Source organism: Lissotriton helveticus, chromosome 4_1 (genome assembly GCF_964261635.1).
Source record: "Lissotriton helveticus chromosome 4_1, aLisHel1.1, whole genome shotgun sequence".
Lineage (NCBI taxonomy): Eukaryota > Metazoa > Chordata > Amphibia > Caudata > Salamandridae > Lissotriton > Lissotriton helveticus.
Window position 1 is genome coordinate 701,595,199 of NC_136063.1, and position 21,196 is coordinate 701,616,394.

General features: G+C 46.4%; 1 protein-coding gene across 1 annotated transcript in view; it reads left to right on the forward strand.

The window, feature by feature from the left end:
* Positions 1–21,196, forward strand: part of PRKDC (protein kinase, DNA-activated, catalytic subunit) — a 3,158,350-nt gene that overhangs the window by 35,536 nt on the left and 3,101,618 nt on the right. The window contains exons 4-6 of the mRNA XM_078687323.1: positions 9,508–9,582; positions 9,749–9,857; positions 11,626–11,738. Of these exons, the coding sequence (XP_078543449.1) occupies positions 9,508–9,582; positions 9,749–9,857; positions 11,626–11,738 (297 nt within the window). The remainder of the gene's footprint in view (positions 1–9,507; positions 9,583–9,748; positions 9,858–11,625; positions 11,739–21,196) is intronic.

Below are 21,196 nucleotides of genomic sequence, written 5' to 3' on the forward strand. Positions count from 1 at the left end.
ATTTTTGATTTATTGACATATAATTCGGGGGATAAGGACTAGCTTTCTGGTCCTCTCTCTCCCTCTTGATACACGCATGTATCAAAGATTGCCTTCCCTCTATAGACACCCTACCCAGCCCCCTTCCTCCCGTTTGCCTCCATCTCGGGATTCTCAAGGGTAATGTGGCATAGTTTCTAGTGTGAATGCAGCGTGCTCCCTGCATTTCTGTCAGCATATAGTCTGAAAGGCTCAAGGGCTGTTGCAGTCTCACCTGCCTGTGTTGATGCAGTTTGGGCTGTGTTGAACTTTCTAAGCGGTAGGTTTACCCCGGGTGGGCAGGGACTTCCTGCATGATGGGCAACTGTACTGCAGGACAGGAGCAGCTGCTGGTGAGTTTCAAATCTCTGAGAATGGACAGGACATGGTGCTTCTGGTGTAGGCCAACGTTTGGGCTCTTATGATTGCTTGGCGCATGTGGACCTCAAGGATTCAGCAGGTCCATTCCCATCACTCTGGTAGGTCTTTGGTCAGTTGTGCTTGGTACTTCCTGGTTGGAGGCGGTTGGGCAGTCTTCTTCATGTGCAAGGCAAGAGTGACACAGTTCAGGCGACAACCTGGGTTACAATAGTAATACCAAGATTGGGCGCTGACGTCTTTGGCGTCACTGCTGCCTGGCCCTCTCTTTAGCACTTAGGACCACAAGGTGACAGCCTTGGATCTTTGGACTAGGGCTCGTTTCTGCAACCATTTGGGGAAGTGCAGAGTTGTCTACTCACAAAGGCGTACCCTAGGCAAGCTGTGCTGGATTGTAGTCGTTACTTCCTGGGGCGGTGAGGACTTTACAGCACAAATTAGCAGGACCATGTTCATCTGCTCCGTTCACTGGCACGCAGCAGTTGTCGCTGGCAGATACCCATCCCTTCTTCTGTTGGGCCAGCTAAACAGGCACACAAGCTCCAGTTTTCGTGCATCGTCGAGGATAGCACTGAGACAACCTGGCACATATCAGCAGTGCTGCAGTTGTTCTGATGAAGCTGCTCAAATCAGTCAGTACTCTTGAGCGCATTGATCGATCAGCTTGCGAGCCTGTATTGGATGAACCATTGCACCAGGATTGGCTGCTTCAGCCCCTTCCTATAGCTGCTCCTCTTGCAGGCTTGGCACTTTCATTCCCTTCTTACTAAGGGTGGGCTCCTTGGGTCACAGAATAAGTGAGCAATTCTTCCTTCAGATCGGATTCCGGGTGACCATCCCTCGCCTATGAGACATCAGCCCTTGGTTGTTCAGTGGTCCTCTGAGTACTCTGTGGGGTACCTCCTTCTTGATTAAAGAGAACTTAGGAAGAAGAACGGGGGGGTCATCTACCCCAACTTTTATACAACAAGGTTGTCTCTAGACTGAAGCACCCACAACAAAGGCACAATGAGGTCTTAAGAGTTTGCAGCTTGACTATCAACAGCCCCCTCTGACAGTGATCAGTTCGCGAAACAAATGACTGGCCTTATATGGACCCTTTACACCCTGACAGCAGATCTTGCAACCCACAGGCCTGTGTAACCCTGGTTCACTTCTACACCCATTTGCTCCACACGATTGTACTAGCGTACATGCATATGCACAAGTGCAAGGATTCCCTGCTGACGGCGAGCAGCAGAGCTTTTGGTGAGTGTGTCAGTAGGATCCCACAACACGGGTAAAAAGGCGTGGCCAGATGATACTCACTATAAAACACTGTATGCTGCCATAAAAGTGCGACACGGGTGAAACCAGTGACGGGGACAGTAGTCCACCTGTCACTATGAGGGGGTCAAGTAGCGCACCTGTCCAGGACAAGTCCATAACCTCTTGTGAGTCAATGGCCGACCTAGGCCTCTGCACACACACACTGGAATAGCACGCAGTGGGGCCAAAAACCTGACGGCATAAATGATACTCTCAGTCAGGGCTTGCAGTGCAGGTGACCGGACTGTGCACCATGCAAGGGACCTTTTCATCCCAACAGGAGCATGTACATTAAATTGGCCTTATGAATATTTGCCTTATTGATGTTGTATAGTTGATCCGTATATGTGCGTATAAATGATGTATACTAGAAAGAGGTACAGTGTTACATCTTGCTCTCAGTTTGTTTACAGGTGTAATTTGTAACAGGCAATACATACGAGTTTACTATTACAATGTATTACTATATTATGTTTCGTGTTTGCAATTATTTTAGCACAGTTATTTGCCTATAATACTTTAACTAGTTGTGCTTTGAGTTTACTTTACAGTGATCTGTTAAGGGTATGATCTCTGGGATCTGTACATAAATGAGCTGGTAATTTCTCTAGCACTTACACATGACTGCATTTTAGCAAATTTATGATTGGTATATATTATCCTACATTTGAGATACTTTTTTTTATCTGTTACTTTTGTCTAATATGTTTTTAATGGTGTACGTATTTTCTATAATTTAAGTAAGGTGTACGTTTTATGTATGAAGAATTCCGATATAAACTGTGTCTTCACTTGGGAAAAATACTGGGGCATTCTGATACAAAAACGGAAAAAAATGTCAGAATGTGGCAGCCGGGTAAATAAGCTGTGGACTTTAGTCTCTGAGTTAGGGTAGTAAATCGAAGGCGGCAGAATAATACAACTGTTAAAAAGCAAGACGTAATCATTTGGACGTTATTTAACATGAGATTTACTGCATCTATAGTAGCGTTTTTTAATGGGTCCCTATGGATATATGTATTTTTAGGTCTCGGCTAAGCGCGCGGAAGCGCGTTCTCGCCAGAGACCTTTTGTCGGCGTGTCTGCTTTCCAGGAGACAATCCTGGCCGCGCGCATCTCCTTGGAGGCGATTTGAAACTGGCACATGCACAAGTACGAGCGCTCAATTGACTTTGTTGCAAGTTTCTTGCAATGCGAGTTTAGAGTGCGGCAATGCGCGTTTAGAGTGCGGTTAAACGCGTAACTTTCAGTTCTTTTAATCAGCATGTTTCATGGCATGATCGAAAATGCTCCATATCGTAAGGTGTTCCGAAAGCAACGTGTTTCAAGACATCAGCGACGTTGTTTAAGGAAATGCTGCGTGTTTGCCGAAAGGGTCTGTTCTTTAATAAAAAGCAGCGTGTTTCATGGCATGATCAAAAATGCTCTATATCGTAAGATGTTCCGAAAGCAGCTAAATGGCGACGTCGTTTATAAAGACGTAGTTATATAGTGTGACGTTATTTGAGAAAATGCTGCGTGTTTGCTTTAAAAACACGTGCTTTAATGTGTGCAGAGGCAGAGAAGAGAGATGTGCTTTAAGATGACACATTGTTTAATAAAATGCAGACGCAGAAGCAGAGAACATAGAGACATGCATTGAATAGCGGCACAAGTCATGCATTGAATAGCGGCACAAGTAGAAAACAGTGGCATAAGCATACTATTGAAGCATAAGCAGGGAACAAAGGTACATACAGAGAACAGATGGTAGGCAAGGACTAGTGGACAGTAGAGGGACAGCAGAGGCACAAGCAAGCATAGAATGGAGATACAAGCATGGAATAGAGGCACAAGCAGAAGCATGGAATAGAGGCACAAGCAGAGAACATAGAGACGTGCATTGAAGAGCGGCATAAGTCATGCATTGAATAGCGGCACAAGTAGAAAACAGTGGCACAAGCATAGTATTGAAGCATAAGCAGGGAACAAAGGTACATACAGAGAACAGATGGTAGGCAAGGACTAGTAGACCGCAGTGGGACAGAAGGTACATACAAAGAACAGATTGTAGGCAAGGACTAGTGGACAGCAAAGGCACAAGCAGTAGTCAGTGTGGCAACTGATTGCAAACAGTGGCAAACACCACACACGCATACACACAGACACACACACGAGCGCCCATGCACGCACGCACATACCGACACACACCCCCGCACACATACACGCGCGCGCACACACATGAGTGCACCGATTTTCCCCTCCCAAACACGTACACACAGACAAGTGCACTATGACCCCCCTCAGCCCTTTTTAACTTACTGGGCCAATCTCGGGGGACTCTGCCCTCAGCACGCGGCAGGGGCAGGCACCGGGCATGTGCCTCGTGCCCCCTCCGCAGAGTTCACGCTGCGGCTCTTGCCAGCTCATTTCCCGGGGCTCCCTCTTGGTCAAGGGAGCCCCGCAACACTTGAGCAACCTCCTGCTGGCGGGCCCGGGGCTCTCCACCGCTCACAGGAGCCCCGGGCCGCGATACGCATTTACTCCGCCTGCCTCCTCTTCCGGTCCGGACGTGGCCCCGCCCCGTCACAGGCGACATTGCCTGACTTCCGGTGCGTGCGCAGCGGGATTCCGGCGGCATTTTCTGACACACAAACCTTGTTTTTATTTAAAACCGGCCACAGTTATCTGGGGACTCTTGCAGTTCACTATCCCCATGATTGTGACCAGTCGCTGTTACCAATCTTCAATATTGATTTCGTGAGCTTTCTTTTGTGGAAAATAAGTTTCTGTTCGCCGATAACACATAGTAGTACATCTAGCGTATTGTTCGCAAAAGAGAAGTCGAAAAACACAAACACAACCCCTGCGTTATTGCATGAAGAGGAGTGTCTCGGGTCAAAGGTGAGTCGGGGTTGCAGGCATGGTTCATGACACCAACAGTCCTTGAACAGCAGTCTTGCCAACACAGACCTCATAAGCGGCGAAAAATTCAACCCCTGCGTTTCTGCATGAAGAGGAGTGTCTCGGGTCAAAGGTGAGTCGGGGTTGCAGGCATGGTTCATGACACCAACAGTCCTTGAACAGCAGTCTTGCCAACACAGACCTCATAAGCGGCTGTGGCTTGTAGAGAACACACATCCTGTGCGAGGATAAGGACCACTCGGCTTCGTGTAGTAATTATGTAATCAAGTGTCTGGCTAAATCAAACTATTACCATCTGTGTCAGCTGTTTCTTGTCCAACCTATACCAGAAGGTCAAGGAAGCGCGGGGCCTAACTTACATTCTTATACAAAGTACCCAGCTTCCTAGTTATAAGACAATACTCTCACCTTTGACACCGTGGTCCCTACAACATATCTGATCTGGAGAAGTTGCAGACAGAGCCGAAGAGCGGTAGTGAGTGTCAGGATGAAAAAACAAGCATTTGCAATACAATAGGTCTCACATTTGCGAGAGTTTAAACTATTGGCATTGTAATTGACAATGCCTTTTATTTACGTTTTAAAAACCAACACATAAATAAAAGGCATTGCCATTTACAATGCCAATGGCTCTAACTCTAACAACTGCAGACCTATTGCATTGCAAATGCTTGTTTAACCCATTTTATTGCTGTGAGTCTAGTGTATTTTCAGATTCTGACTGTTCGGAAAGGAATTGGGACAGCTTTTTGTAAATAGATCTTTTTTTACTACTGCTGATTTCAGTGCATTGAGATTTTCTTCTCACCCACAGATTTATTTTACCTTTTTAATGTTCGTTATGTTAATCGTACCCATAGATGTGGGAGAGGAAATCTCTGCGAGCAGACTAATGTTTGCAGAAGTGCCTATAAGTGTCTGTTACCTGACTATTTAATTGATGTCGTCAAAAGGAAGACATTATAATTACAGCCAGCTCTGCTGTGAATAGAGATGACAATTCAATGAAAAGATATGGCTTAGTTTTAAATACTTTTTTTATTGGCATTTAGGTCAATGATTTCATATGGAACAACGAATTATTAACCAAAAAACAATCTCCACCCTCCCTGTAAATTGTAAGCCCGCCACATACACTGTCTTGCCCCTTTAAGTGGTATCCCCACTGTCCGCTAGGGTTCATTATTCATGTAAATCGAGAAAGCAGCCCCCTCCTCTTCCCCGAGACACTTTGTAGTAGTAGCTTTCTATTTTGAAGTATGCTATGCTTTTAGCAGCCTAAATCTTCTTGGGGCGTGCAGTTCCTTGTAGTCTTGACTAAAGAAGTCGAGAAATAGGCCTCACTATTTTGTAAAGTCTTTTTTCCTCACCTGGGGCTAGTTTCTCCTTTCCAAATAACCACCGAGGCCTCTCAGTCCATCTGTTCTCTGTGGGGGCCAACTGCTGATCTTAAAGCAATAGGATTTATTTGTTTTCCTGCCACCAGCAAGCGAGAGGTGAGCTGATCCTTCTTACCGAAGAGTGGGACAGATGTCTATAGCTGGTCACCCTAGAAATATAACCTCTGGACACTGTGCCAGCCTGTGATTTGTTTTTTCTTCCATATCGTTGATAGCACTGAGTTCCATAATTGTTTTATCCGTGGGTTGGACTAGAGGCTATGTGGTAAAGCCCCATGCTCTACGCATTCCCTCAAATTCTAAACTCCTTCCACCCGCGCCAACTTCCCTGGAGTGCATTCCCATCTGTACAGTGTTTTCAGCATAGTCTCTCTCCCCTGCATGGGATACAAATTATTTGTTGAAGTAAGGATATCCTCCCATTGTTCTTCATCTAACTTTACCTGTATTTCTTTTTCCCTAGACTGTTGGAAATCAGAATTTCTCACCCTGCTATCTAGAAGTCAGCATTTCTTAGATCCAAGATGTGACTTGCTTATCTCCCCTACTAGTTAGCAAGTATTTTTCAAAGGTAGGCCGTCGTTTGCTCACTGTAGGAGAGTAGGGTCTGCTTCCGATGGTCACCCCCGCTTTTTGCTGTGATTTTCTCTAAATTGATACCATGTACTTTAGGTACATACCTGATTGGGGATTGGGTCACATCTGTGAGCCCCTGTATAGTGTACCAGAGGTACCCAGGGCATAGGTGCATCCTAGGCCTACCAGGGGCTGCAGCATGCATTATGTCACCCCTGGCTGGCCATCCAAACTGACACCACGGTTTGATCACCCAGCTTGTGTAAGGTGGTGTAATCACCCCTTACTTAGATATAGTATATCTATGTCTACCCATATATATAGACACATATGCACCTATAAGTCACTCCTATGGTAGGCTTCGACAATCCTGGAGGCAGAGTGCTTGGTTTTATGTAAGAGGGTGCCCTAGCATGAGCTGAGCCCCTCTGCAGCTTTCGGACCCATCTCCTTATAGCTGTTCTATGATATAGCCATACCATTTACTCTTAAGTTCATTATAATCCTCGCGGTAATGCTAACTTTGGTTTGGCTTTATCAAAACTTGTCGTGTACGGTGTCAAGCACTTTGGAATACTACCCACCCCCCCCCCCCCAGCCAATTCTGGCGGCGGGGGTAGCATTCCACCCTTTTAGAGGATAAAGACATTTGTTACTGCTTTACCCGGTTAAAGTTAAACCGAGCCCCCGCATCAGAAAATGGATGCTGCTGCCACAGACACGAGTCTGACCTCCTGCTACTGGACGAAACTCCGGCAGGGGAGGCCTGGACAATAGGGTTCCTGACTTGGGAGGTGCTAGCCCCTCCCCAGACAGGCTTTTAGTGTATTGGGGCAGGGAGGGCTGCAAAACGAGACACTTCCTGGGGCACACAAGGTGCTCCATGCATAGCCCGGTTCAAACCAGTTGCTGTGGCACTCCAGCCCCAGCTCTGGCGCGAAACTGGAAAAAGGGAAAGGGGTGTAACCACCCCATTCCCAGGTCCACCCATAGGAGGGACCTAGCAGGTAATCCAGCCCCTAAAATCAGTATAAAGATAGGAGCTGTGTCCCCAGGACCTTAGATTATCCTGGAATGAAACTCTGATACAAACTCTTGGACCTTCAACTTTCTATTTCGACTAGAAGACTGAAGATATCTCCCTTGTTGTCAAGGAGTGACCACCCTGTGCAAACAGGCACCACCAGTAACTTGCCGGTCTGCTTTGTTGACGCTCCCGCAGGAAACCGAAGACTCAGCGACACAGGAACTGGACTTCCAGACTTCTCGGACGCCGACTCACATCAAAGTTGAGACCCGTGGCGGACACGAGAGACATGGGACCGGACACCCTGGACATCCTGCATTTTGCTAACAGCTTGACTACCGAGGTACCATCGCAGTTGTACATCGGGGTACGAGAAGCCCCAGACCCGAGCGCTATTTGCACCGAAGCTCAGCCCTCCACACCCCACGAGTGCCGCGTGGGGCCCACTCTTACATTTCAGCTCAACGCGTCTTCCCGGTTGCTAGCCCGTTGGCTAGTGAGCCCCCTGAAGACAAACCTTTGAAACCAAACTGCTTTCCTGGTTGTTCCAGGCTGCTCCAGCTTCTCTACAAAGGAGAAACTCCCCAGACCTTGCTGGTCTGACCTGAAGCCCATCTTCACTTCCTGCGTGGATTGCGTTTGCCAAGGCTTGTTGGGCCCAGTCCGGATACCGACACCGCAGTCAACTAGATCCTTCGTGGGACAGCTCGAATCCAGCTCCTGGTCGTCGTCGACACCTCCTGGTCCTTGTGGCTGCAGAGACAAACTTCACCTCTTCACCTGAGATCATCGCGACAACGCCTGGTTCCTTCCTGGTCACTGGCTAGTGACCCAGACTCTGTCCCCTCAGCTTTCAGGTTCTTCAGTTCCTCGATTCACCCTTGGATCCACCCGGACACTCTTCCTCTGGCCGCCTGCAGCACTTCTTTGCAGATCTCCATTGAAAGCATCGACGTAACCCGACACCAGAAGGCACCTATGCACCCGGCTTCCCTGGGTGAGGTAACCTGAGTACTCCGGTGCTCCCGTGGGTCTTGACTCTCGAAGTGTCCTAGTCTAAAGGGGTTTTGTCATAGTCCATCCGGAAGTGCCCTTAAACAGTAACTTTGTAACTTCTTCGTTCTCCATTATAAGTCAATGGTAACTCACAACTGTGTTTAGACACTGCACGCGTCTTCCGTGGGTCTCCTACTTCCTAACCTTTGGTTGTTTAGTGTAGCCCCAGCGATTCCCTAGGCCCGAGGCATATTCACTATTTCTGTAGTGGTCCTTATACCACTTACTTAGTATATGGTTGAGGAGGCCCCTAGGGCATAACCGTATTTGTGCAACTTATCGTATGCTAATTGAGTAACTTGTGATGTACTTCGATCTCTGACCTCATAAAGAGTGCAGAGGGGTCGGGTTAGAAATAAATACATATATATTTGATATATACCTTGTGTGGTGTCCTTTCATTTGGTATTCAAGGGATTATAATTGGTAAAACATCTTGCTTCACATGCTCTCTGAAGTCTTAGCCTATGACTGCTGGTCCATGCTACCACTAGGATAGCTTGTCTATAAGGTGGACTTTACAACCACCATTAATAAGGGTTTTTAGACTGGTGCAAGGTGCCCACTAGAATAGTGGACATCATATGCCAGGCCACAAGGCAGTGAAATGGTAGGGTAAGGAGGTCATTCCACTTTTGACTACTAGTAATAAATGTTTAAATCTGATGTTCTGCTTTCCGACTGCTGCAGAATTTCGGTACAATAGGTTAGAAGTATGTGGCTTCTTACGTTACAATATCTTATTCCATCTAAGATCCCATTTTGTCCGTATTCATGTTTTTGTGTCAAACCCATGTCCGCAGGTATTAATCTAATCATTTTGCTGTTTCTTGAATGTAGGACAAGTGTATTGTGATTTATATGAAAGACAAGGCAGCAAAATGTAAAGCCCCAGCACTGGAGCTTCTAATCAAGGTAAAGTTTGGCTAATTTGCAATTCAATTTAAAAAAAAAATTAGAATATAGTTTTATTGATTATGCAATATTATGATGATCACAGTGGTAGGAAGTTGGAGATGCTTGGATTCCTAAAATGGCTAGTTCAAATTTGGAAACACTGTGCATCTCACTGTTATTCCAGGTGCTCCGCTGTTTAAAGAATCATGCTGTGATTGAAGAATTTAAAGTTGGAGACATATTTAACAGATTCTATGGTGAACTGGCTACAAAGACTAAAGTGCCTGACACAGGTGAGAGATGATTTACCCTCTGCCCTTTCGAACTTGTGTAAAACTTTAGGAAGATAGCTTCTTATGTAGCAGGCCAATGTAAGGGCACACTATGGAAAAAGCCCAGTCAACCCTAATTGCTGAAAGAAACACCAGGTTAATATTGCACGCAACGTGAAAAGGCACCACATCTGGTATCTCACATGCCCATACTTTTAGCACAAGTTTACAAAGCACATACAATATAAGATGGCAGCACTTAACTTCAAGGCTACTGGAGCAGGGAAGAAAGAGGTAAAAGGAGCGTCAGCAGAGGAGCTTGAAGGATGACGGTGATTGTGGATTAGATGGACGGTTTCCCTATGGTTCATGGGAAATGTAGTTTTCTTTCGGAATGTTATTGCCTGAATCTCATTAATTTTAACGGCTGCTGGTTAATAAAAGTAATTTTTAAAGAGAGAGCAGCCTAATCCTCATATCCAGGTCCTGACATAGAATTTTAGACAACAGTACCAAGTGAATGTCAGAGGCCGCTTAGCGAAAGTCAAGTGAGTGAATGTTGTGATATATAGGGAGAGAGGGAATGTAATCTTTTTCATCGGAGTGGAAAGCACAAGTTGTGAAGGTTATTTCAGTTAGCAGCTGGTAGTGAGAAGACCGTAATCAAGCATGGCCCAGCCTGGACTGCGTCTTGTACAATTGCGAACAAGAGAAACACAATACCAGATATGGCTTAAAATATCAATGAGGCAAAATATTGTCGATTAAGGGATCACTCATACTTCTCCCGCAGACAAGATAATGTTTATTAGTATTTGGTGCCCTATTGAAGGGTTATTTTCATCTTCAAGGATCTTATTGTCTAAACCTACACAGGAAGTGTTCTTGAAGGCTTTTGTTTCCACAGTGAGTCCTATATTATTTCTCCTTCGCTCACTGTTTTGAGAAGAGACTGATTGAAAGCCATACATCGGCACTGGGCTTAAGAAGAGAACCAGCTGAAAAGAGGAGAGCAGGTAGCCCTGTGGTGTGAGAATGAAAATGGAGGCCTGACATGTAAGGCAGGGACAGGAGAATGAGGGCATCAATAGAACTTACTGGGAGTACAACAAGGAATAGAAACATGCAAAGAAAAAGTAGAACTGAAGGAGCTTTGTGCTGAAAGAATGAACATGCTGTGAGGTCTTTGTTACAGCAAAAGAACATTGCCACTGAGGCTTAATGTGGCTATTTGATGCAAATCTGAGTGAAGAAAGAATGGGCGCTATTTTGTCATGGTGCAGAGTGGGAATTAAATGAAGATACCAGTTCGCCATATGTATATCTTATTAATTACATGCAAGAAAGGCATCGCTTTGCGGGCCAATAACGGAATGAAATCATTTTAAGACTATATGGCATAGAAACGACTGGTATAAAGTAGAATTGATGGCAGTGAACCTAGTTTTGTTAGGCGATGAGATCATGAGATAAGCATGCCACTACAAAGGGATGGATGGTAGAAAAAAAAATCTGAAGTTGGATTGAAAGTGTACTTCATAATTGGAGACTTCAGCAGTTCATGAAGACATGAAATTGTAACGCTACACCCGTAGCAACAAGATATATGTGTTGCGACACTGGTATGGTAGTATACTTTAGATGACAATAATTATTAGGGCTAGATTTTTGTGTGTTAACCCAAACACGGTTGCACGTCTATTGATTTCTTAATAGTAACGTTAGTGTTATTGTGACGAAAATGAATGATCAAATGTTATCTTGAAATCTATGCTTTTGTTGCCCCCAGTTCTAGAGAAGATATACGAGCTCCTTGGAGTTTTGGGAGAAGTACAACCAAGTGACATGCTTCACAACTCAGAGAAACTTTTCCGGGCTTATTTGGGTGAGCTGAAAACACAGGTGAGGTCGCCTTGTCTCTCTTTAAGTTTTAGGATGTCTAATGCTATAACTAGTTGTTTTTAACTTTGTCATTGGGAGTGTATTTTTCATGCATTTCTAACCGTCTGCTCTTTGCGAGCGAGGGGCACAAGTGGTCTATTGATTGTAATGGGATAGCAGTGCTTGTGCTTTTTTTCTTCTTCTTAGTTCTTGCATTTTATCGTAACCTGTATTTCTACAGCATGAGAAATAACATGATAATTTCTATCACATGCTTGGAATGCCACTCTAGGCCGAGTCTCTCGGGTCACCTAATTGTTTTTTGAGGGTTTGTGCTTTGTGGAACGTTACATTATGTGAGGGATAATTTTCCTGGTTTTAATAAAGGGTTACCTCTTGATCTGACTGTTTCACGCCTCAATACTTTTGCACCCGAATTGTGTTTTAGTGTGGTCAGAATGGTTAAAAACACTGTCTCCTTTCTTTAGTCATGATCTTGGTAATTACTGAATTCTGCCAAACGATCTTTCTTTATGTTTTATGAGAAGACCGAGACATAATGAAACTGCAAATTGGCTGGGGCTACCTTAACTTAGATAAACCAGGGGTTCAGATGTGACCTATGTGTAATGGAAACTTCAGAAACAGCTGTTTGTTTTGTGTCATAAAGGGTATACCCAAAACCACTGTAAATAAAAAAAGCTGTTATGTACCTGCCTGCTTTCGTGGGGGTAAGTCTCTTTTTGCTTGAGTTGTTACTCACTTGCATTGGTGTAGAAAGAGGATTACAGCGCCACTTAAAGATTTAATTTTTCTGGGGGCATGATTTCCGCTCCATAGGCTGTAGTCTATACAACTTGCATGTGATTCACGTGTTAGTGTTTTTGACTGCCAGACACCCAAACTGTCAGTTTGTAGTTTGTAGTTTTTATTAACTGTATAAATAATTAAAATCTTTACAGTAAAAATGAACAGTATAAACGAGCTAAAAACTGTGATTTCAAACCTTGGGACAGATTAAAATTTAACACCCCTCCCCGAGATCCGTGTAGTCTTTCCCCAGCGCGTGAGCGCATGTTCTTTGCGCCATTTGCACCTTGAAGATGATCTAGTTGCGGGGCTCTTGAACTGCCCCTTATGGCCAGCTGAGAATCTCTCGAGGGGCACAGTTCTCTTCGAAGGCATGCGAGGAGGGTGTTGTTGGTACCTCATTGGGGCATCGTTGAGAAAGCCCATTAGCTTTCCTCCACGGGGATTACCATGCTCTTCCCCAGGGATTTGCTACTTTCATTGGCTACTTTTAAAGCAATTCTAATTTGGTGGATGAATTTCGCCAATCTCGCCAGTGCTGTAGTGTTGGTAGTTGAGAAACACAGGGCTGATACTTCGCTGCACGACTTTATGCCATTTTTGATACAGATCGGGCGTAGAAGTCGCTGACGTTCGTTGTTAAAATTGGGGCAGCAGCATAGGAGATGCAGCCAAGATTCCCTCTTATAGTGGCATAGCCTGCAAGTTGTGGATTCCCCTCTTCGGGCCCATGCAGGGTTGAATTCCACAATCCCTAGCATGGTCCGCCTCATGAATAAAATTTTGCTTCGGCCTGTGTGGTGAGGGCCTCGCTTAGGTAAGATTGTGCTTTACCTGCCGTGTAGGAGTTATTCAACGGATCTAAGTGAGCGCTTTGGCGGAGAGATTTAAAATCTCGCTTAAAGGAGATGTCTCGCACTTGTTTGTTTACTGCTCTCTTACAGGCATTCAGGGGGATGTCCGACAGCTTAAAGCTTTCTTCATCTATCTTCAATACTTTGATTGCATTTACAAGGCTTGTGTGCCAGGCCGAGCCTGGCCCCTCAAAGATTGGTTTCAGGTGATTTTTTAGGGAGATAGCCGGTGCCCTTACTATCCTTAGATATGTCTTTATAATCTCCCCTGGCACATCAGATCAGGACATACCAGACCTAGCTCCAATCTCGACCTTTTTTTTTTCTGGCTGTCCTCTGGATCAAAAGCACTGCCTTATGCGCCTTTGCTTGGGCTGTATTAAGGAGGGCGTCCAGTTTCCCGGGAAAGGCAAGATGGCCATAATTAATAGCTGGAAGGAACTTCGCTCTTAAGACTGTGAGAATTGGGCTTGCGGACGGGCTAATCAGATGCTGGCTAAGTTGTTTTAATAGATGTATGATTACAAAAAGGGGGTGGTGATGGACAGAGTATCTGAGTTAATCAGAACACTCCTACCCAGTCAACAGATCAGGGCTTGATCCATCACCGTTTTTTAGCTCACTGCACCATCCCAGTTCAGAACCTGGCAATATGCAAATTAGTCTGTCCCTGGCCCAGTGCATCATGGGAACAGGGCAGACCAAACTACCAAGCCAATTCTTCACTGGAAAGGAAACAAGCTTCCGGGGACCGGTTTCTGGCTTGTTTCCTTCCCAGTGTAAGAATTGGCTTTTGTAGTCTGGTCTGCCCTGTTCCCATGATGCACTGGGCCAGGGACAGACTAATTTGCATACAGCCAGGTTCTGAAACTGGGATGGTGCAATGAGCTAAAAAACGGTGTTGGATCTAGCCCTGATCTCTTGACTGGGTGAGAGTACTCTGCTTAATTCAGAGACTCTGTCCATCACCACCCCTTGTTGTAAATAATTTTGTCCACCCTAAGTGTGGAAGGGTATACTCAGATGTGAGTCCCTTGCTCATTGCACCATCAGGATCCAAGCAAGCCGGGCCGAAGACGCCTGAAATGGCAGAAACCGGTCCCCGGAAGCTTGTTTCCTTCCCAGTGTAAGAATTGTCTTTTGTAGTCTGGTCTGCCCTGTTCCCATGATGCACTGGGCCAGGGACAGACTAATTTGCATACAGCCAGGTTCTGAAACTGGGATGGTGCAATGAGCTAACAAGCATTTACAATGCAATAGGTCTCGCATTAGGAAAGTTTGAGCTATTGGTATTGTAAATTACAATTTTTAATTTATTGTATTGTATTGTAATTGCATTTATATATTGTTATGTGTTGGTTTTGAAAATAGCGAAATTAATAGCTTTGTCATTTACAATGCCAATAGTTATAACTTTCGCAAATGTGACACCTATAGCATTTGTAATGCAATGTGTTGTATTTACGTGAGTTAGATGTATTGATATTACAAATATCAATGTTTTTTTAATAATTAATACTTATTGTAATTTATAATGGCAATAGCTTAAACTTTTGTAAATAACTGTTGTGAAGATTATGTTCAGTGTATTTTATTGTGCCGAAAATCCAAGAACAGAAGTGAAATATTAATTTTTTTTTGACATTTGAAATAAAGCTTGAAACATTGAGAGAACATATTTGAACCAGTTGTTGTTGATGCTGTGGTGGCGCTGAGTGATGTTGTGGTGGCGACGAGTGGGGGCTAATGTGTGAGGGTGCAGTGTGTGAGGGTGCAGTGTGTGAGGGTGCTGTGGGAGAGGGGGCAGTGTAATGAGTGTGAGGGTGCGAGGTGTGTGAGGGTGCGGGTGTGATTGTGCAGTGTGTGTGCCCTAAAGTAGTGTGAGTGAGCAATGTGTGAGGGGGCAGTGTGTGAGGGGGCAGTGTGTGAGGGGTGTGATTGTGCAGTGTGTGCCCTAAAGTAGTGTGAGTGAGCAATGTGAGTGCGCGGTGTGTGAGGGGTCAGTGTGTGAAGGGGCAGTGTGTGAGGGCACAGTGTAATGAGAGTGTGTGAGGTTGCGAGGTGTGTGAGAGTGCGGGTGTGTGGGTGCAGTGTGTGTGGCCTAAAGTAGTGAGTGCGCAATGTGTGAGGGGGCAGTGTGTGTGAGGGTGCAGTATGTGTGGGCTACATTACTGTGAGTGAGCAATGTGTGAGTGCGCAGTCACCAATACTGTGAAAAGCATATGCACTACCGAGGGTTAAGGAGGAGCGACTGCCGGAATGTGTCTTTGTTAATTAATGGTCGGGGCTTGATTAAAGTGGGTCGCAAGCTTAGTGCACAAGGTGAAAGTACTCACGATGTACAGTAGCGGTAAGAAAAGCAATTTTTTTTTCTATAGAATGTAGTTAGCTGCTGCTTTTGTGGGCCACATGATTAATGCACAAAGTGAAAGGTTTCACGATGTGTGGTACGATACAAAACTAGGCTAGAGTCATGCATGGGGAGTCCCAAGTCGTTGCGCCAGCTGAGCTCGCCTAAACCTAAATCAAAGAAGTAAGTGCTCGTGTGACAGGCATCTCAGCTACTGGAAACAACAAGAAATGGGTCATGTGCTCACAAAGCCAGTGGAACAAACTATCCCTACTGATGAGGCTAAAATCCAGCCCGGGCTCGCTTGTGTTCTGGTTCTGAGAGGACTTAGCCTAACAGTTAAGGCTGCACTTGCTCTGGTGGAGCGGAAGTAAGGAGGACTATCATAATATTGTTTTTTTGTCTGATTGCCATGGTGTGCAAAAAACAGACTGGGATGCAGCCCCTAGTAATTACTAGTGGCTAAAATTAAGTCCAGCAATGCACCAATCCCTTTTTTACATTCCTTTATAATGCAACTAGTATTTAAGGGTAAATTAGTGTATGTTGTGTTAACTTGGTAGAAATAAATTCTTGTTCGAGTTGCAAAAGAAGTAAACACTAGTGCGTCTGAAATTGCTGAACAGTACATCTAATTTCAAAACTGCATATTTACAGTGGTGCAGTGAAAGAAAAGTACAGATGGGAAATCTGTATTGTACGGCGCAAGGATGTTTTCTTTCATATTACATAAACCATTCAAGCTAGACACATAAAAACACTTTTTCGGGCTAACCAACTTGAGTTATAAAAAATAGATAAAATTAGTGATGAAAAAAAAAAGCATGAAAGGCATATGATTCTAAGCAACTACATGTGTTGATTGAAGCCATTTAAAAAAAAAATCTTCAGCCATTACGTTCTATTGTGCTGGCAAGCAGACGATTCCTGGATTACCCCTCATCAAGTTATTACTTCAACCAGCATGCTCACTTTGTAAACGTGCCAGACAACGACAGCGCTTTCAGGCTCACTCCAAATCCGAAATTAAGTTGTTGGGAAAATTGGTAATCTCTCGTTATCTTGTTTGCGTTGCACTAATCCACTCAGCAGGGCGATCTAGCCATTCTTTTTCACTAATCTGCAAATAACTTTCTTCTGGTAAATTAGTCCCCTGGCTTCCGATCCAAGCTAAACCTGGCATCTTCAGATTCCCGGCAGGGAGGATGCGTTTTTTTTTATATACAAGCAGGTTTGGGCACACATAAAATTCTTTTAAAAAAAACAAAAAAAACCAAAAAAACATCATGGCTGTGCCGGGCCGCCGCGCTGCCCGCGACGACCCGGAAGCGGTTGGGAAGCCGGCCAATGCCAGCGCGGCCCCAACCGGAAGTCCCGCCCCATCGCGCCGAGAGACAGAGAGCTGCCCGAGGAGCCACGAAGGCTCCGCATTGAGTCCCGGTCCCGAGATGGGGGACCGGGTGAAGAGCGGCCGGGCGCATGGGGAAGGCGGGGCTCTCATGTGGTGAGAGAGCCCCGCAAAGCGCTACCGCCACCCGGGAGAAGGAGCCGCCGCCGTGCACCGCCAGAACAGGTAAGTTGAGTGAGAGGAGGGGTGAGTGGGGGTGGGGTGTACGCGTGTGTGTGTGTCTGTTTGAGTGTGTTTGTGCGTGCATCTGTCTATCTGTGTGCGCGTGTGTATGTTTAAGGGGGGGTGCGTGTGTGTATATGCAGTGTGTGGATGCCTTTGTTTGTGCGCATGCGTCAGTGACGACGTGCGCACTCACGAGGTCCAATCTCCGCCAGAAGAAATTCGTAACACTCTGCTGTCCACATTCCCCTTCATTCCCCAGAAAGCGGCAACATAAGTTGTCTCCCTAGACAGCAAAAGCTTTCGCTTTTGCTTTCGTCTAGGCGAGACCTAAAAAACGGTGTTGGATCTAGCCCTGATCTCTTGACTGGGTGAGAGTACTCTGCTTAATTCAGAGACTCTGTCCATCACCACCCCTTGTTGTAAATAATTTTGTCCACCCTAAGTGTGGAAGGGTATACTCAGATGTGAGTCCCTTGCTCATTGCACCATCAGGATTCAAGCAAGCCGGGCCGAAGACGCCTGAAATGGCAGAAACCGGTCCCCGGAAGCTTGTTTCCTTCCCAGTGTAAGAATTGGCTTTTGTAGTCTGGTCTGCCCTGTTCCCATGATGCACTGGGCCAGGGACAGACTAATTTGCATACAGCCAGGTTCTGAAACTGGGATGGTGCAATGAGCTAAAAAACGGTGTTGGATCTAGCCCTGATCTCTTGACTGGGTGAGAGTACTCTGCTTAATTCAGAGACTCTGTCCATCACCACCCCTTGTTGTAATTAATAGATGTATGACCTTACTGGCCTTGGAGCTCTGCTGTTTTAGGTGTACATTCGCCTTAGCCTGTTCCGTCAGCCAGACCCCTATGTAATTGTATGAGGCCGCAGAGTTAATTTGCACGTTTGCCAGAAGCCACTCTGCCTTCTTTTTCAAATGGTATGGTCCGAAAATGACTACCTTGGTTGACTGTCAAGTTATTGATGATAAAGTTGTTTAATGCATTTAGGGCTCTTTGTAGGCCCACCTTCCTGTGGTCCATTATAACTGTGCCATCCGCGGGGGCGTTTCTTCGGCGCAAAGCGGAATGGCTGCCTGCTAAGGGAGCTCCGTGCGCCAAAACTTTCACTCGGTTAATACCATCCTTCAAAGGCCCTCTGCGCGCTGTGGAACCCTTACAGGACATCGATCGGGGGTCACAGCACATTCTGGTAGAGTCGGGGGAGTACTTGTGCCCATCGCACTGCTCTTATGCTGGACTGATATTGCCACCGCGGACTGAGCGTGAAAATGGCGCCGGCCCGGTGAATGAGTTTCGTAGACTGTGGTCTGCGTCTGCTGGGGCGATCCTGCTGCCTGACGGCAGAATACTCATTGGGACGTTTTGCCGGCTGCGGGAGGAGCAACACAGTGTAGACCGTCGCTGGCAGTGGGCGCATACCTGGGACGGTGGAATCGGTGAAGCACGCTGGGCCTCTTCGCGGAAGAGAGGCCTGTGCCGAAGTGCTGCGCGGCCCCTCTCCTGAGCCGGCGGAGGCTTGGCGCAGTGGAATACCCGAGGTGCGGAAAACATCGGACCCTGGGAGTGACGCCGAACTGCGGGATTTCGTTGATGTTGGCGAGACGGAGGCGACACGGCAGGGAAGAAATGGAGTCGGCCTGGCAGGGTGAGTGAAACTTTTTCAACAACAAGAAGGGGGGACCTTGGAGCTATTTAGGTCCAGTGTCCCTGCTCCTATATCAATATCAAAACCACAATAGGGACACTGTTCCTTGACGTCGGGTGCGAATAGTCACCCGAAACGTAGGGGTGCAAATAGTCACCCGTGTGGTAAGGAAAGAAAGAAAAAGGAAAAAAGTACCCTAGGTACAATGGACCCACCCAAAAAAGTGACAAAACATCTTTTGTCCTCTGTTGCCCTCACACACCCCTGGGGGTGTCATGCTTCATCGGGCGTTTGCTTCTCGTAGGGCCGGCGCTGCAATTCCCTACGGGTCCCCCGAAGGGTCTCTTTATCGGAGATCTTTTTAGGACAGCCGGATGGTGCATGTGGGTGTGCGTGGTGGGGGTCCAATGAGGGTAAAAAAAGTGTGTGCAAAGTGAAGATTGGGTTAACAAACGGGGAGTAAATATACAACAGATGTCTCATTTGTATACCCATAGCAGATTAAGCTGCTAAATAAAATCTTATTCCTGTAGGCATACTAACCCCAGGAATCAAGAAGGTCATGGGTCTGGGTCAACATGTTTCGCGCCTTCGTCGCCTTAAGGGTCGTTTGCGCTTTATCAGGACCAATACTATAAAATTGAAGTGCACGTGAATTAAAATAAAATACCCTCTAAATTTAACAGGGCGGGCGGTAAGGTAGTATACCTATGGTCTGGCTATAGCTTCATTGTGTATACCGCTCCTGTTCAATACCTCGCTTGTTGAGGGATGTCTCCTCTGGCAGGAACACTCGGCGCCCGCACATTACCGGGCTTAAAACCACTATGGTCTGGCTATAGCTTCATTGTGTATACCGCTCCTGTTCAATACTATATATTGTCAATGTCCTGTGGATACCACGTCGATCGTCCAGCTTTCCCGCCCGTCTTCTCCAGACACCCCTCCTTGCTCCATCTTGGTTCCTGGCGGCCAAGCCCGGTAATGTGCGGGCGCCGAGTCTTCCTGCCAGAGGAGACATCCCTCAACAAGCGAGGTATTGAACAGGAGCGGTATACACAATGAAGCTATAGCCAGACCATAGGTATACTACCTTACCGCCCGCCCTGTTAAATTTAGAGGGTATTTTATTTTAATTCACGTGCACTTCAATTTTATAGTATTGGTCCTGATGAAGCGCGAACGACCCTTAAGGCGACGAAGGCGCGAAACATGTTGACCCAGACCCATGACCTTCTTGATTCCTGGGGTTAGTATGCCTACAGGAACAAGATTTTATTTAGCAGCTTAATCTGCTATGGGTATACAAATGAGACATCTGTTGTATATTTACTACCCGTTTGTTAACCCAATCTTCACTTTGCCCACACTTTTTTTACCCTCATTGGACCCCCACCCCGCACACCCACATGCACCATCCGGCTGTCCTAAAAAGATCTCCGATAAAGAGACCCTTCGGGGAGCCGTAGGGAATTGCAGCGCCGGCCCTACGAGGAGCAAACGTCCGATGATGAAGCATGACACCCCCAGGGGTGTGTGAGGGCAACAGAGGACAAAAGATGTTTTGTCACTTTTTTGGGTGGGTCCATTGTACCTAGGGTACTTTTTTCCTTTTTTTTTCTTTCCTTCTCAACACACGGGTGACTATTTGCACCCCTACGTTTCGGGTGACTATTCGCACCCGACGTCAAGAAACAGTGTCCCTATTGTGGTTTTGAGGGTGAGTGAAACACCAGAGCGGGCTGGGCCTGGTTGGTCCGGGCGGCGCGGCCTTCACTGGGTTCTACGGCCGAGTGTGTGGTGGCGCCTGTTGGGGCCTGTGCTACAGGATTACGGGAGGCAAAAGCCTGAAGTGGTGCTCCCCGAGTGCTTTGGCCAGCGGCTAGGCTGCCTCTCGGTGGCTGGAGGGTGCTATCCGGAGGTCCCTTTGACCTTTTAGCTGGCCCGGACAACGGGTCGATTGACCACGGGAGGCCTCTTGGTTATGGGGTGGGGGTGGGAGGAGCACTGACCTGGGTGCATAGTAAAGCTGCTTCACCAGGGCGAATTACCAAAGGGCTGAGGCAGGCCTGGACATCCTTGAGGAAGCCTGAGAGCGTCTCGTATAGTGGACTAGTGAAGGAGTCGTGCTGGTGGACTGGTGATGGTATCTGTTGACTAAGGGGGGGCTAGCTGCCCTGACTGGTTGCTGAGAGAGACTGCCAGCACGTGAGGAGTGGAGGTACCTTGGTGGCGCT